The 17,890-nt window shown below is 33.8% G+C and overlaps 1 protein-coding gene and 2 pseudogenes across 1 annotated transcript; all 3 read left to right on the top strand.

Annotated features, from left to right (window-relative positions):
- The window catches only part of LOC128032010 (major pollen allergen Bet v 1-A-like), a 30,900-nt pseudogene extending 23,780 nt beyond the window's left edge, over positions 1-7,120 (top strand).
- Positions 6,153-7,120, top strand: LOC105778302 (major pollen allergen Bet v 1-E-like; annotated as a pseudogene).
- A 1,413-nt stretch (positions 7,121-8,533) lies between these two features.
- On the top strand, positions 8,534-9,365 carry LOC105778438 (major pollen allergen Bet v 1-E). The gene is made up of 2 exons (XM_012602152.2): positions 8,534-8,822; positions 8,913-9,365. The coding sequence occupies exons 1-2, from the start codon at positions 8,642-8,644 to the stop codon at positions 9,209-9,211; spliced, it is 480 nt and encodes a 159-aa protein (XP_012457606.2). The 5' UTR covers positions 8,534-8,641; the 3' UTR covers positions 9,212-9,365.
- The last annotated feature ends 8,525 nt before the right edge of the window (positions 9,366-17,890 follow it).

The following is a 17,890-nucleotide window of genomic DNA, read 5'->3' as shown; positions in this document are numbered from 1 at the left end:
TAGTTCCTACCACCTCTGATTTCCTTTTTCGTAGCTTCAATTCCTTATGATTAGCTATCGCAGCCTTTTAATTTTCTTAATCGAACGCAAGATTTCCTCGAGCAGATATGGTTATAAAAAACAAGATTAGCACGTTGTCAGTCCCCGGTAACGACGCCAAAATTTGATGTGTCGTTGAAAGCACCAAAAATATCCTATCCTTAAATAACGAAAATAAATAGTATAGGGGAGTAGGCTTAAATCCTCAGGGACTGGATCGCCACAGCTCCTTATTTCTCGAAATCCTGGTCATAGTCGTGCCCAAGAAAAATAGCTGACTTGGGAAAAGGTTAAAATAAAACAGAATTAAAAATATGGATGAGTCAAAATTAAATAGATCGAAATCATAATTGTGATAAGAACCAGAATTGAGAAAAAAAAAATTCCAATTGAAGGATTCCAGCCTCCGATTATCTCGATTCTCCTTTGGTTCAATCATAGGCTTTTAGATGATCCTCCTCATGACCGAATAAGGCAGCTATAGTGGAAGAGGACGCCTTCAACCACCAGCTCCACTAAGGTTTTAGCCTTACAATTTAGAGGAACTTGACTCTAGCCAGCTGTCACTTTTGTGGGACCATCTTACACTAGATCATCGTTTTTCAATGGCGAATGCCAAACCATTTCGTCTCTTGGGCTCGACAATCTTTGACGTAGTAGTTAGCGAACCGACTGTGCAACCTTCCCAAAACATACAAAGCGGTCGTCTTTGCAAAAGATGAAAAGACTACTTTTGGAAGGAAATGGACGAAGCGTCAGCCCCGTAATGCGGGGAAATGATGAATACTCATTAAGAAGGGCTAAGTGCGGGTTTTAAGCCTCATGAACTCTTTTGGAGAAGTCTTCATAACCTTTGACTAGATGAGTTCAGTGGCTCACGCTTTTCGAGAAAAAACACACAAGTTTAATGGAATGAAATTTTATTGGAAAAGAAAAGAAACAAAAAGGCTAAAAGCTTTAGGGGGAAGGAGTTTTTTACAGAAGTGATATGTCAATATCAGGCCACTCCATCCCCTATTTATAGTACATGAAATACCCTAGGTAATTCCTATTTAAACTCTAGATAATGATATTTAAAAGATATAATTTGAAATTAAATCTAAAAAATATAATAATCCTAACAATAATCCTAAAAATAAAATTCAAATTTAAACAAAGTTTTATGTCCATAAACCTCTTCTTTAAAATTTTGCCCCAAGTCATCCACATTTTGTATTTTTGGCACCACTTCTTCCGTACTTCGCATGCTGACCCATTTTGTCTTTAAATTCACACTTTTTGCCCCCAAATTTCTTTTTTTCTTCAATTTAGTCCCTATAAGATAAAAAACCATAAACAGCCAAAATTAGCAATATCGTACTCAAAACGTTCATGTAATTAACACGTAAAAGTATGTCATTTTAGTGTATGATCAAGTAGTGTTTTGTAGAAAAAGCCATACGGAGGAGGGCTGATAATTAATTAGCTATAGACATTTAAAATTAATTAGAATTATGGATAATAGATAGACTTGACCCAGCTCAAAAATCAAATCAGTGAAGCAGTCAAGCCTACTGCTCAATGTTGAAGCTAAATTGTCTTATTCAGGGAGACCCCAAATTCGGTTAACCAGAAGCCCAACCATCCAGGGAATAATTAAATTAAAGGTCCCTAAACTTTATAAAAATTACAAAATAGCCCCAAAAAGTTTGCCAACTGACCACTCAACTCTTTTCTTGAAACATTCTTTGTTTTCGCTATTTTTAGCAAAGCCATTCTACTCACTCCTCTTCTCAAGGTGCTTGACCATGGGTAGGGGGATTGGTTGCAAGTTTTAGCAAATTTCTTTCGAGTTTTCTATTTTGAATATATCGATGTGATTTATTTTTGGTTTTAAGGTTAATTTGATCAAAGTTAATTGCTAGTATTTTTAGCTAATTATAAAATTTCATCAAATCAACTGTAAAACTTCAATTAAGCACTCAAAACTTAACATTGTTATCCTCATATGCCAAAATATATATTTTTCGTCAAATACAGGTACCACATTGGACAAAAAAAATGACAAGAGCCGAATTAAAAAATTTCAACTTAAGTCAAATATAAGTCCATGGTGGAACGTAAAAGATTCATCTCGCACAAAGCATAAGTGCTTTTCAGTAAAAGTTTATTGGAATAAATATCACAAACCAACTCCGTTTTCAAATTTTTAATTTTCTACTATGACAGAAAACCGTTTTTAAACCAGATTTTTTCCAACAACTAGGAGGTGATGATCTTACCTAGATGATTTAGAGGAGGATGGTAAGGGAATAGATTCAACAAGTGGGGGAACTAGGTCGTCTGGTGTACCTCGTGTGGGTACTCCGATTAGGGGTAGGGAGGAGAATTCCATGAAAATAAATAAAAATATAATGCTGCTAGAGTTGTGGTTTATGCCTATGCATTCTCTTTTCCTTTCCAAATTGTTGCTAATTGAAAATAATGTTCCACTGATTAACATGTGGTAGTCTTCAGCTTTTGTCGTGTCTTTTGTTCTTCTTCCTTATGCAGACCTCTTGTTTTCAAAATCTAGTTAATTGATAACCACCCAATTTTTGTGGATAGTTTGTGTGCAGACTCGCATTTTGCAATGGATGGTTTGAATGCATACCTGCCATTTTTAATAGATGGTTTGTAAGAATTGAAGAGTTATTTTCCTTTTAAGTGTATAGGGGACGATGTATAGGACATTAATTGTGCGGGCTGACTATTTTGTCTTGGGAATAGATATGCATGTTATGTCATAGTGGGGCAGATGTCAATCTCTGCTTGGGCTTTGTTGATAGGACGGTAATCCTTAGAAACCTAACCGGATGGTAGTCCCTGAAACTGCCACGCTCCGGAAAGTATTCAAGTACCTTCTTATGGATACAAGGAATCAGACTTGGACAATGGTTTTGAACAGGGGAAAGGTTCCAAGCCTTGGAATGAAAGCTTCCCTATGATGTAAAGAACGTAATTGCCCAAATCTTCCGAGGGACATTCCGGAGCCCTGGAATTTTTGGACTTCAAAGAAATAATCTAAAAGAAGTGGCTGGGAGATACTAGAAGGAGGAAATGAAATATTTGCCCTGCTCCTCCGGATGGTATTCATTTCGGTAACATACATGACTGGAATGATGCTGAAATTGACGAGGAGGAAATGGAATATATGCACTTTACCAAAGATGGGATGCAGTTGTCCAAATTATTAGCTAGCCAGAATCAAAGACAAATTTTATCTTTATTTCTCATCTTCGGTTCTTATGTTTTACTAGTTTCTTTTATCTTAGTTTATTTAAAAATACATATAAAGAACTATCAACTTTCAAAATAGTAAATTCCTGATTCAGTTTGTTGATAATTAGCTCCCAATTATTAGTCATGTACGATTATATTTATTGAGAGAGAAATGAAAGGAAGCATAAAACTAGAGTGAAACCCCATAAAATGATTTTCAATTGACAGTTGCAATTGTGTGACTTGATTTGTAATGTAAATACTATACATAGAATGGTAAGTAATTTTCTTTGTAGATTGTAGCTATAAGTAAAAGCTGAAATCATATGGCTACATCATGATTGCAGTGTTACAATTTTATTCTTTCTATTCAATTTTAAATACCAATTCAATTACCAAAAAAAATATTAACCTCGAGATTTCGTTAACACAATAGATGTATGAAAGAAAATTTGTAGAATGTTTGCAAAATATATACCATTTAAAACTCAGTTATTTTTGCAAGTTTATATGGTAATTTTATTTCATTATATATATATAAATAATACAACTCAAACTCTGAGTATAATAAACATAAAGATGATCAACTCCTATTAATATAATAATGGAAAGAAATTAATATTTTAGTTGCATCGGGATTTGCCAAGAGGAAAGCTTCAATGGCCCTATAAACTATGATAGTATTTATAGACTGAAATTGAAACTTAAGAACTTGATTGTTTTCAATTTTAATTGGACTTATATCCAATAATGTTATTAATTTTATTAGTCAAAAAAGCATCCCAGATATGTCTAAGTAATTGGCCAATTGATGACTTCATATATATAGAGAGAGAGGAAAATGCTTCTATAAATATTATAGTCTGTTATAGGAATAGATGAAAGAAGTTGAAGTCAAAAAATCAACTGATCCAAAATGCTCAACATGAAGCACCGACTAGTCCTATGATTCTATGCATATTTAATATTAATAATTTAATCCATTTAAAATAATATTGAGAAATAATATTTCAAATTCACTACCGTCAAAAACAATTCAATATATAATAGACTGTCTATTTACTATTACTCCTTTTCTAGAATGAGACTCGAGGTATCATAAGAGACAAACTTTGAAGTTAAAGAAAAGTATATATTTCAACAAACTTGATATTATATTATATTCAATTAAAAACCTTTTCTGGATAAGTCCAAGTCTTCCTAAGGCTGTTCAGAGGGTGCTGCCATACATATAAGTTTATATTTTGAAATTTGAATCTTCACATGCAAATGCAGTTCAACTTCTTTTTCCACACTTATATTCAAGGATTTTCTTTTAAATATATGTTAAACATACTTAATCTCATGGCATGTCATGTGTCAGTTTCTGGTTGTTCTCGTCAACAATGCCGGCATCTTTAACAATCAAACCGGTTAACCATAGTTTTTATAATTCAAATTCAACACTTAATTTTTAGTTTAGCAAATATCACTTTAATTTTAACAATTTCTTTCGAGTTTCCTTTTTTTAATATATATTGATGTGATTTAATCTGGGTTTTAGGGTTATTTTGATGAAAGTTAATTAATTGCTAATATTATTAGCTAATTATAAATTTTCATCAACTCTCAAGCTCGAATTAAAAACTAAAAAGTTAGCATTGTTACCTTTAGGTGGCAAAATATATACTTTTTGTAAAAAAATAAGCACCATTAGACAAAAAAAAACACAAATATCACATTAGAAAAAGTATCAAAAGTTATGCTTTAAGTTAGGGGTGAGCATTCGATTGAATCGAGTCGAGTGAAAAAATTTCCATTTAATCGAGATGGCGAGTCCTATTTTATCATCCTAACTCGATTTGAATTTTTTTCGAATAGGATCGAGTAAAATGAGATTCGAGTCTAATCAAATTGAGTGAAATTGTTCGTATTATATTAAAAAAATTAAACATGTCAAATTAAAATCTTATTACAGTACAATTAATTCCATGTTGCAGCACATAAATTTGAAACCAGATACTTTAGTATGATAAACTTCAATCATTAATTAACTTATTTAAGTCTCATTATTATTATTTTAGAAAATGTTTAAATTTTTAACTTTCTTTATATATTCTCTAGATTTTTTAAAAAATATAAATTCTGGAACTTTTAAAAATGTTTTGAAATTTTTTGTAATTTTGTTGAAAGAGAGACCAATTTGCTCATTTTCAAAATTGACAGGACCAAAGGGTATTTACACCATTATGTTATTCGAGTTATTCAATTGTAAAATTTAACTTGATTCAAACTCGAATTACTTACTCAAGTCGACTAGAATAACTCTATTCGATTAACTCAAATCGATTTTCTTTTGATTTTTCGAATCGAATCGAGTTTTGCTCACCCCTACTTTAAGTCCCCAAGTCTATGTGTCCGAATTTTACATGTTAATTACCAAAAGGGTTGAAATGGAAAAATTCATTTATTTCTTTTCTACAAGTTTTCTAGTCATTCGGCAAAGGATTAATTCATCAACAAAATGAACAATAGTGCAAATCGATTTCAGTTAATTGATTCCACCAAAATTACTATTTATGGATTAAAATTTATTTTATTAAATTTTAATTATAAAATATATAATTACTAATAAAATATTTTTAAATATATTTATAATTAAATGAATATCTAATATATGTTATCATTATATATTTCTTTTAAAAAATACATTTTGAAGAGATATAAAGCAAATAAATAGGAGACAAACTGATAAAATATTTAGTCACCAATTTGCGATTTAATAAATTCTGGCTGCCTAATTTGACTAGTACCAATTCAATGAATATTAATAACAATGTTGGATATAAATCCAATTAAAAGATGAGAATAATATATCAGTCTATAAATAGCATCTTGGTTCTCAATCATCTCACACCTCAAACTCTAACTCAATCATCCATTTATTCTTTTCTTTCAACTCAAAGTCCCAAGTAGTATTAGAATCATGGGTGTTGTCACTTATAACTATGACTCTACCTCCCCAGTCGCTCCCGCCAGGCTTTTCAAGGCCTTCGTTCTTGAAGCTGACAAGGTCTGGCCTATAGCTGCCCCTCATGCAATCCAGAGTATTGAGGTTGAAGCTAATCCTGTCCCTGGAAGTATCGTAAAGATCAACTTTGTTGAAGGTTAGTTCTTTCATTATTTTCACTTTCTATGGCCTCTTTCCAATGCGGTCAACACGAGTATGTCGGATAACAAGTATTTTATTTGTTTAGGCCTTCCATTCCAATATATGAAGCACCAGATTGGAGGACATGATGAAAACAAATTTTCATACAGTTACAGTTTGATTGAAGGTGGGCCTTTGGGGGACAAGCTTGAGAAAATCAACTACGAGAATAAGTTTGAGGCAGCTGTAGGTGGAGGAAGTGTTTGCAAGAGCTCGATGAAATTTTACACTTTTGGTGACTGTAATCACTGAAGATGAAATCAAGGCTCTCATTAAAGGGAGTGAGGGAGTTTACAAAGCTATTGAAGCTTACCTCTTAGCTAACCCCGATGCTTGCAACTAAGATATAGGCTGCTTTGAATTTTCATGCTTCCTTTAAAGACAGGTCAGATTTTAATGTTGTGCTTCTGATATTTTCTTTTTCATCTTAAAGCCTAAACTGTCATATGATTGTTTCAATAAGAGTGGTGGTGCTGGTTGAGCTTTGATCTTCTTAAGTCATTTTCATTATAGTCAAAGAATTTGAGTTGTATTGTAACACCTAGAAAAAGATTTTTTTTAAAGGGGGCAAAATGTAAGCAACCTACAAGTTGAGTGACCAAAATGAAAGTGTAAGCATGATGTGGCTTTGTAACGCCCTAAATTTCTTAATTTGGTTTCTGTGAATTCTAACATAAATGTGTATATGCTTCAGTGGCTAAGTGTTTTGGATGTGTGTTTAATGTCTTGGGTTCAAGCCCTATTTACGGAAAGTAAGTATAGCCTAATCTCTGTTGGGTGGGCTTATATTATATTTCTAGTATGATTATGATAGAAAGTAAGTATAGAGGCCACCTCGATTTCTGGAACACAATGTCGTATTACCTAATCTGAGCAATGTTTCTACAAGTATGGGTCATCCCAAATATAATATCGAGCTTCTCTTTTAAGTTTGTCCCTCATGGAACGAGATAACCTAGTAATGAACCTGTAGCAAGGAAGTTTACCATATTCGCATACCACGGGAAATAATCTTGAGTCAAAAATAGGCCCTAATCAGGAAACTCATTCTTTATAGAAGTGTCGTCAGAAGGTGTTTTTAACCTACTCAAGTGGTCAGCCACCTAGTTTTCGCATCCCTTCTTATTTCGAATCTCGATGTCAAATTCTTGAAGCTGCAAAACCCACCTAATGAGCCTTGGTATCTCTTCTTTCTTTGTGATCAAATACCTAAGAGCTACATGGTAAAAAAAATAACCACTTTATATCCCAATAGATAAGACTGAAATTTATCCCAAGCAAAGACAATAGCTAAAAGTTCTTTTTCTGTGGTAGTGTAATTTCTTTATGCAACATCTAAGGTTTTTGCGGCATAAAAAATAACATGGGCTATCTATCTATCTTTTTCCATAACATGACCCCCACACTTCGGTCACTTACATCGGACAAGATTCCAAAGGATAATTGCAATTTGGTGCTTGCACTATAGGAGCGGATACCAACTTCTGTTTTAGTGTGTCAAAAGCCTCTTAACATTTTGGCCTGAACTCAAATTTCTTATCTTTTTGCAATAATTCGCACAGTAATTCAACTAATTTTGAGAAGCTCTTTATAAAGCACTATAAAATCTTCATGGCCAAGGAAAGAATGGATTTCCTTTACAGTTGACGGATTTCCTTTTGTACAAGTTTTCTAGTCATTCCGGCAAAGGATTAATTCATCAGCAAAATGAACAATAGTGCAAATCTGATTTCAGGTTAATTCGATTCCACCAGAATTACTATTTATGGATTAAAATTTATTTTATTAAATTTTAATTATAAAATATATAATTACTAATAAAATATTTTTAAATATATTTATAATTAAATGAATATCTAATATATGTTATCATTATATATTTCTTTTTAAAAATACATTTTGAAGAGATATAAAGCAAATAAATAGGAGACAAACTGATAAAATATTTAGTCACCAATTTGCGATTTAATAAGTTCTGGCTGCCTAATTTGACTAGTACCAATTCAATGAATATTAATAACAATGTTGGATATAAATCCAATTAAAAGATGAGAATAATATATCAGTCTATAAATAGCATCTTGGTTCTCAATCATCTCACACCTCAAACTCTAACTCAATCATCCATTTATTCTTTTCTTTCAACTCAAAGTCCCAAGTAGTATTAGAATCATGGGTGTTGTCACTTATAACTATGACTCTACCTCCCCAGTCGCTCCCGCCAGGCTTTTCAAGGCCTTCGTTCTTGAAGCTGACAAGGTCTGGCCCATAGCTGCCCCTCATGCAATCAAGAGTATTGAGGTTGAAGCTAATCCTGGCCCTGGAAGTATCGTAAAGATCAGGTTTGTTGAAGGTTAGTTCTTTCATTATTTTCACTTTTTATGGCCTCTTTCCAATGCGGTCAACACGAGTATGTCGGATAACAAGTATTTTATTTGTTTAGGCCTTCCATTCCAATATATGAAGCACCAGATTGGAGGACATGATGAAAACAAATTTTCATACAGTTACAGTTTGATTGAAGGTGGGCCTTTGGGGGACAAGCTTGAGAAAATCAACTACGAGAATAAGTTTGAGGCAGCTGTAGGTGGAGGAAGTGTTTGCAAGAGCTCGATGAAATTTTACACTTTTGGTGACTATGTAATCACTGAAGATGAAATCAAGGCTCTCATTAAAGGGAGTGAGGGAGTTTACAAAGCTATTGAAGCTTACCTCTTAGCTAACCCCGATGCTTGCAACTAAGATATAGGTTGCTTTGAATTTTCATGCTTCCTTTAAAGACGGGTCAGATTTTAATGTTGTGCTTCTGATATTTTATTTTTCATCTTAAAGCCTAAACTGTCATATGATTGTTTCAATAAGAGTGGTGGTGCTGGTTGAGCTTTGGTCTTCTTAAGTCATTTTCATTACAGTCAAAGAATTTGAGTTGTATTATAACACCTTCACCCGACCCAATCACTAGATCCGGGTGCGGGCATCATAACAGAACTGGATTAATGTTTATACTATGATCTTACTATTTCGAAATCAAACTTTATTACCTATTAATAAATTAACTTACATCAGAGACATAAATTTCTAAAAAGAGTTCCTTGTCTCTACTCCACTCTTAAGGAACTACATAATTACAATATATCCACCCCCACGGCAAAGTTCCTAAGGGTGCTCCCTTCCTATGTGCTTGACTCTACTTAAATCAATCTTCGATTCCAAATGATCTGGCTTGGTCCTCCTCAAGTCCCATATTCTATATATCCTGCAATCACAAAACAACCATTGTAAGTTCAGATGAACTTAGTAAGTTTCATCATTACACGAAACGTACCCTACCTTTTCGAGATTCAATTAAATAATAATACAACAACTCCCTGCTCATTTGTGACATTTCCCTTAAATTGCCGTAGTAGACTTTTCCTATTCCCGACACTATCAACTACCAGATAGCTAGTTGTGCGATTTTCTTCCGGCCATTCTCTTTGTAACAGCCTGTTTTCAATTAAATCAGAACAGTAGTTTCGGGACCACAAATCTAAGGTTAAAAAAATTATTTTATTATTATTATATTTCCTATAGTATGATATTATTACCGTATAAAAATTTCGTTAAGAAATTTTACTGTTTACATGTTCAATTTGATAAAAAGGACTAAATCACATAAAGTGCAAAAGTTTAGTTTTAGTAGCTAAAGGTATTAAATAGCTATAGAACCTTATAGTAAAAGTCCTTATATGGTAATTAGACCACTATTGAAGTTAGTGGAATGTAATGGCTTGGTATAAGTGAAATTATGAATAATTTTAAGGTTAAATTAGTAAATAGGTTGTTAATGTTAAATTAAATAAAACCAAAAAAATTCTCATCTTTTCCAATGTGTTCTTCACCGAAAATTGAAGTAGAAAACAAGATATTTAGGGTTCTTCCATTCGGTTGCATAAAATCTTAGCATGTAAGTGAATTTTCATCCCGTTTTTAATTATTTTTATGTTTTCGGGATCGTTGTAGCTTAATCTAGCTATCCCGGGGGCTAATTTATAAAATTTTTTAAGGATTTGAGTTTTTCCATGAATGAATATTGGTTTATTTTGTTGTTTTATGGTAGAAAATGGATAGTTGTTGATAGATAAACAACTTTTGTTAAGTAATTTTGGTAAAAATGTCAAATAGGGATTAAATTGAAAAATAGAAATTATACATGGTAAATTTGTGAAATAAATGAAATATTGACTTTTCTAGGTACCTATATGAAATTCAGCTATCTTGGGTTAAGCATGAATTGCATAAATTTTCATTTTATGAGCTAGGGACTAAATTGCAAAGAATTTAAAAGTATAGGGGCAAAATGATAAATTTTCCAAAAATATGTTTTGGATTAAATTGAATGAATTATATGCTAAATTGAATTAAATTAATTTGTATAGATCCAATTAGACCTCGTACAGAGTTAGAACGGGGCAAAGAGAAAGTCTCGGATTAATCACCTATATACTTACGTATACTCGTTGAGGTAAGTTCGTGTAATTAAATTGTGTTTATCTGTTCTTAATTGAAATATATAGATGTTATGATTTGTCATATATAATTACCGGGTGCATATCCAATGACGTACGTTGATTACAGATCCCCGTTTGAACCTTAGGAATCTGTAGGATACAAATGACATGTCATTAGGGTTACTTATTTATAGCTCGTGAGAGCATACCGATCTTCAACTCAGATGAGCATACCGATTCACAGCTCATATGATTATACATGTACACGAATAGACGGATTATAGTTATATGAGCTAGCACACTATGTGTGAGCTATCCCAGGTATCCAACGGTATTCTAAACGGTTCAACGGGCAATAATCTGATACGAAATGATATGAGTTTGATACGAACTATTACAAGTATACATATGAAGTACATGGAAATAATGTTAAATGATATATAGATATATGAAACAGATGATACATGTATATGGAATTTGATTAATTGTTGAGCTCATCCATGATTATTGGTTCATATATGTATTTACATGGCTAATATGGTTGGTGTATATGTGCTTAGGCATTTGGCCAAAATGTGTTGGGATATGCCTTATGCTTACCTATTACTTGATTAAATGGTAAGTTAAATTCTAAGTTATATGAACTTACTAAGCTTAAATGCTTACTCTATGTTATTTCCATGTTTTATAATGAATCAGAAGCTCGTTCGGGTTAAAAGATTGTCGGAGCTATATCACACTATCCACTCTTTTGGTACATTTCAGATGTTTAATTTTGGTTATAATGGCATGTATAGGTATTTTTGGCTAATGTTGGCTATATGTTTTGTTGTAAATAAGGCAATTTGATTTAGTTTGTGTTGGCATATTTTAGGATGTATATAAGTAGCATTAACTTAATATGGTTGATGTGTTTTTTGTTTTGTGTTTGAATTATGGAAGTTGAGATTATGGTTTTAATATGCATATTGTATAAGTTTTGTAATTGTTGTGAAATGGCACTTTGGTTGGATGGCATGATTAGTACCATTTGGTATGTTTTGGTAAGTAAGCTCCATGTTGTATTAAGGCAAACATGCGTATGAGTTAGTTGAGTAATTGGCCATATTGAATACATAGTTATACATGTTTTCATATTGTCATTTGAGGTGCCTAAGGGCATATTGGTTGTATGTGATCATACCATTTATATAAGGCTAGAAAATGCATGGATTTGATGCCTTATTATTGCTTCTGTATATGTGCATTTGTGGTTGTGGGTACATGTCAATATGGTTGAGAAAAAATGGCTTGTAAAATGACCTATTATCGTCCACAAGGGCAGTGACCCGGCGGTGTGTCTCAGTCGTGTGTGACACATGGCTAGCTGACATGGCCGTGTGTCCCCTGTAGCTTTCAAAATTTATTACCTATTAATAAATTATCTTACATCAGAGACATAAATTTCTAAATAAAGTTCCTTGTCTCTACTCCACTCTTAAGGAACTACATAATTACAATATATCCACCCCATGGCAGAGTTCCTAAGGGTGCTCCCTTCCTATGTGCTTGACTCTACTTAAATGAATCTCGATTCCAAATGATCTGGCTTGGTCCCTTCTCGAGTCCCTTATTCTATATATCCTGCAATCACAAAACAACCATTGTAAGTTCAGATGAACTTAGTGAGTTTCATCATTACACGAAATGTACCTCGCCTTGTCGGGATTCAATTAAATAATAATACAACAACTCCCTTCTCATTTGCGACATTTCTCTTAAATCGCTGTAGTGGACTTTTCCTATTCCCAACACTATCAACTGGCATATAGATTGTTGAGCGATTTCCTTTCGGCCATTCTCTCTACAACAGCTTGTTTTCAGTTAAATCAGAATAGTGGTTTTGAGCCACAAATCTTAGGTAAAAAAAATTATTTTATTATTATATTTCCTATAGTATGATAGTACTACCGTATAAAAATTCGTCACGAAATTTTACCGTTTACATGTTCAATTTGATAAAATGGACTAAATCGCGTAAAGTGCAAAAGTTTAGTTTTAGTAGCTAAAATTATTAAAAAGCTATAGAACCTTAAAGTAAAAGTCCTTATATGGTAATTAGACCACTATTAGAGTTAGTGGAATGTAATGGTTTGGTATAAGTGAAATTATGAATATTTTTAAGGATAAATTAGTAAATAGGTTATTAATGCTAAATTAAATAAAAACTAAAAATTTTCTCATCTTGTCCAATGTGTTCTTCACCGAAAATTGAATTAGAAAACAAGCTATTTAGGGTTCTTCCATTCGGTTGCATAAAGTTTTAGCATGTAAGTGAATTTTCATCCTGTTTTTAATTATTTTTATGTTTTCGGGATCGTTATAACTTAATCTAGTTAGCCCGAGGACTAATTTTTAAAATTGTTTAAGGATTTGAGTTTTTCCATGAATGATTATTGGTTTCTTTTGTTGTTTTATGGTAGAAAATAGATAGTTGTTCATAGATAAACAACTTTTGTTAAGTGATTTTTGGTAAAAATGTGAAATAGGGATTAAATTGAAAAATAGAAGTTATACATCGTAAATTTGTGAAATAAATGAATTATTGAGATTTCTAGGGACCTATATGAAATTCAGCTATGGCGGGTTAAGCATGAATTGCATAAATTTTCATTTTATGAGCTACGGACTAAATTGTGAAGAATTTAAAAGTATAGGGGCAAAATGGTAATTTTACCAAAAATATGTTGTACATTAAATTGAATGAATAATTTGTTAAATTTAATTAAATTTATCTGTATAGATCAAATTAGACCTCGTACGAAGTTAGATCGGGGCAAAGAGAGTCTCGAATTAATCGCCTTTGTACTTATGTATACTCGTCGAGGTAAGTTCGTGTAATTAAATTGTGTTTATATGTTTTTAATTGAAAGATATAGATGTTATGATTTGTCATATATAATTTCCAAGTGCATATCCAACAAAGTACGATGATTACCAAGCCCCGTTTGAACCTTAGGAATCCGTAGGATACAAATGACATGTCATTAGGGTTACCAAATTATAGCTTGTGAGAGCATACCAATCTTTAGCTCATATGAGCATGCCGATTCACAGCTCGTATGAGTATACATGAGCACACTATGTGTGAGCTATCCCAGGAATCCAACGGTAATCTAAACGGTTCAGCGGGCAATGTTCTGATACAAAATGATATGAGTTATTTTCGTGTTTTGTAGTGAATCAGAAGCTCGTTCGGGTTTGAAGATTTTTGGAGCTATATCACACTACCCATCGACTCTTGTGGTACATTTTGGATGTTTAATTTTGGTTATAATGACATGTATAGGTATTTTTGGCTAATATTGGCCTATATGTTTTGTTGTAAATATAGCCATTTGATTTGGCTTGTGTTGGCATATTTTGGGATGTATATAAGTAGCATTAATATGGTTGATTTTTTTTTTGTTTTGTGTTTGAATTATGGAAGTTGAGATTATGGTTTTAATATGCATATTGTATAAGTTTTGTAATTTGTTGGAATTGTTGTGAAAGGGCACTTTGGTTGAATGGCATGATTAGTACCATTTGATATGTTTTGGTAAGTAAGTTCCATGTTGTATTAAGGCAAACATGCCTATAAGTTAGTTGAGTAATTGGCCATATTGAATACATAGATATACATGTTTTTATATTGTCATTGGAGGTGCCTAAGGGCATATTGGCTGTATGTGATCATACCAGTTATATAAGGCTAGAAAATGCATGGATTTGATGTCTTATTATGGCTTGTATATATGTGCATTTGTGGTTGTAGGTACATGTCAATATGGGTGAGAAAAAATGGCTTGTAAAATGACCTATTGTCGTCAACAAGGGCAGAGACCAGGGCATGTCTCTCAGCCGTGTTGTACAATGGCCAGCTAACATGGCTGTGTGTCCCCTGTAGCTTTCAAAGGGTTACAATTCAGGCTGTTACACGGCCTAACACACGGTCTAGCACACAGGCATGTGGGGTTGCTTTGAAGGGTACACGGCCTGGCACACGGGCGTGTGGCTTGGCCGTGTGACCCAAGTCAATGAGTTACACAGGTACAGACATGGGTTGCGACACGGTCGTGTGTCCCCATTTCGAATGCCCACACGGCCTGAGACACGGGCGTGTCTCCTCCATATGAATGTGTGACCTCTACAGTATTGAAAATTTTTACTATTTCCTAAAAAATTCTCTGAGTTTCTGATTTAGTCCCGACTTTTTTCTAGTACGTATTTTGGGCCTTGAGGGCTCATATATAAGACAATATGAATGATTTTGATTGAATTTTGATGTGAATATTGATTTGCTTTGAAATGTTTGAAATTTTTGTTCGATTGATTTGTAAAGTCCTATAATGCTCCGTAATCCTGTTCCGGCAACGAATTCGGGTTAGGGGTGTTACACTCTCAACATTCGTTCAACCTTGACAGTTTCTCTGTATGTCTCACCATCTCTGTGGACTCTATCCTTTCTTTTACTTAAATTCTTTCTTCCTCTTATCCTCAAAGTGGATTTCTTCTTCCCACCATCATGCCCTATTAGTGTGGCCCTCCAACCTACCTCCTAAAGACCATTGAATATATTTCCTTTAGCGATCATTCCCAATTTGAATAGTCCATGGAGGACTCTTACTATTACCCTAGTCCCGATGGGCTTGTTGTTCTCCCATCCTTTGGGATTACTAGGAAGATTTCCTGCCACTCTAACGGATTAAGTCCCACGTACAACAAATAATAGCTAGATTACTTCTTTGTAATCCATCTTGTCCGAGGTACCATGTTAATAATTCTTATATTCTCATTTGTTGTAGACCATTTTGGCCTTCAAAATCAGTCAACTACCACTAGAGGCCTTATTGGTTCATGGTTTCTTTCTCATCCAGCATCCCCGTCCAACTAGCTATTTAGCTAATACTTCCTTAATGGTTTCCCCTTAAAATGGAATAATCCTGATAGACATTTATGTCATTCGACGTATCCTTCTTTGTTGATGGGTTCTAACTCACCTCTCTTTTCTTTATAAACTAACTGGAATATGTATGACAAGCCACTAACCTTTAGGCTTTCTGAAAAACGCCCACAACGTTCCTTAATAGAGGATCCTTATCTATGATCCTTGGTTATACCAACTTTCGTTCGCTTTTAAACCAAGCACCGCTAATGCGTCAACTCTAGTGACTATTCCTGCTAGGTTACCACCCATATGCTCTATTGGCTTTTACAACTACTTTTGTAGTAGTCTTTTCTCTCTTGATATTTCCTCTTTTATTGGTATATTCCTTCGACCTAGTGGCTATCTAATGCATGCCCATACATCCATTTTCCTTAATGCAGGTTGTCCCATGATTTTTTTTTATTTTTTACCCATTTATCGTCCTGGTGGACTCTCTATGCTACCATAGTTGATCCATGGTCTTACAAAGTATACCCCCTTCCAAGTTTAAGGTCTTGGTGGACTCCATTAGTTGCCATAGTCTAACTATGGTCCTTCATGTCATTATCCTCGTGTTTATCATCCAAGCGAACTATCTACGATGCCAAAGCGTCTTTCAACTATGGCCTTGCACGATATAACCATGTGTTTATCATCTTGACGAACCATCCCTTATTTAGTGTCCCGTTAGACTATCCCATGTTTAATGTCCCATTAGGCTATCCTATATTTAATGTCTCGTTGGACTTTTTATGATGCCATAACATCTTTCAGCTATGGTCTTACATAGTTTAACTCGTGTTTACTATCCCCGCGGACTACTATGATTCTGTAGCGTCTTTCAGTTATGGTCTAGTCATGTTTACCATGATGTCATAGTATGTTTTAGCCATGGTCTTACTCATTTATTCCATGATACCATAGCATCTTACAACTATGGTCTTACTCATCTTTATCATAATATCATAACATCTTTCAGTTATGGTCTTACTCATTTTAGGCGCATAGCCTCCGATCAGTCCCATGGCCTAGCTATGATCTTTCTTGTTTTCTCCTTCCATTGCAACCCATTCATTCCTCCATTTCACTATTCCTAACCTTGATTCTTGAACACCGCAGTGTCCCCTTCACAAGGCACAAAATTAGCATATCACGGGTGCACTCAATAACACTGTACAGCGGTATCTAACAACATTACTCTCTTTTTCTCATTCCTAACTTCATCTAACTCGTCATTAATCCCCTTTCATACTTCCATATGTATACAAATATTTTATAAATAAAGCACCATTAGATCATGCATACTGAACTAAAATGGTGGATACTTATAGACCCATGTAGACTTTAAAAATATTTAGCATTTTAGGATGGAGTGCAGAAACTCACCTGATGCTTCTTCGTCTTATCAGCTTAACCTTTCCAAACGCTAGAGCTTTCATTCTCCAGGAAGTTAAGCTTGACAACCAAACTCATGGGTTAAACTCAACATGGTTAGCTCAAACCTCAATTTTTTCGAGACATACAGAACTCTTAAAATAGATCTTGAAACCCTTATCTCTATTCTCTTAATTCCTACGATTACAAAAGGACTAAGAACCTTACTAGCTTACTGAATTCTCCATTTTTTTGAATTAAGCCTCACTATCATCGCTCCATACATAGTTTTCTTTAATCATGGCTTCCTCAAAGCGACCAAGGAAAAAGATGAAGATGGGAAGAAAATTAAACAGAATGAAGAATAAGTCTCTTGGCATGTCATATCCCCACTATATATAACCCTTCTCGCACGGTCTTCAACCGTTTAGAAACCATTCATTGACAATCATTTTGTCCCCCACAAAGAAACCGACTGGTTCTAATCCAACTAAACCAGACTTGGTTCTCAACCTTATCCAATTTCAGTTGCTATCCTTTCCTAATTTTTCAATAGAGACCGTCACCTTATGGTTTCTTTCAATTTAACCCCTAAAGGATTCTAATTTT

This window comes from Gossypium raimondii, chromosome 10 (assembly GCF_025698545.1).
Source record: "Gossypium raimondii isolate GPD5lz chromosome 10, ASM2569854v1, whole genome shotgun sequence".
NCBI lineage: Eukaryota > Viridiplantae > Streptophyta > Magnoliopsida > Malvales > Malvaceae > Gossypium > Gossypium raimondii.
The sequence above is the reverse complement of the archived record's forward strand: the minus strand, read 5'-3'. Positions and strand labels throughout refer to the sequence as shown.

Bases quoted from the DNA above. Each gene is read 5' to 3' on its own strand.
- LOC105778438 (XM_012602152.2), top strand. From the start codon at position 8,642: ATGGGTGTTGTCACTTATAACTATGACTCTACCTCCCCAGTCGCTCCC. The intron at 8,823-8,912 runs GTTAGTTCTTTC...TTATTTGTTTAG, and splicing joins AAAGATCAGGTTTGTTGAAG to GCCTTCCATTCCAATATATG.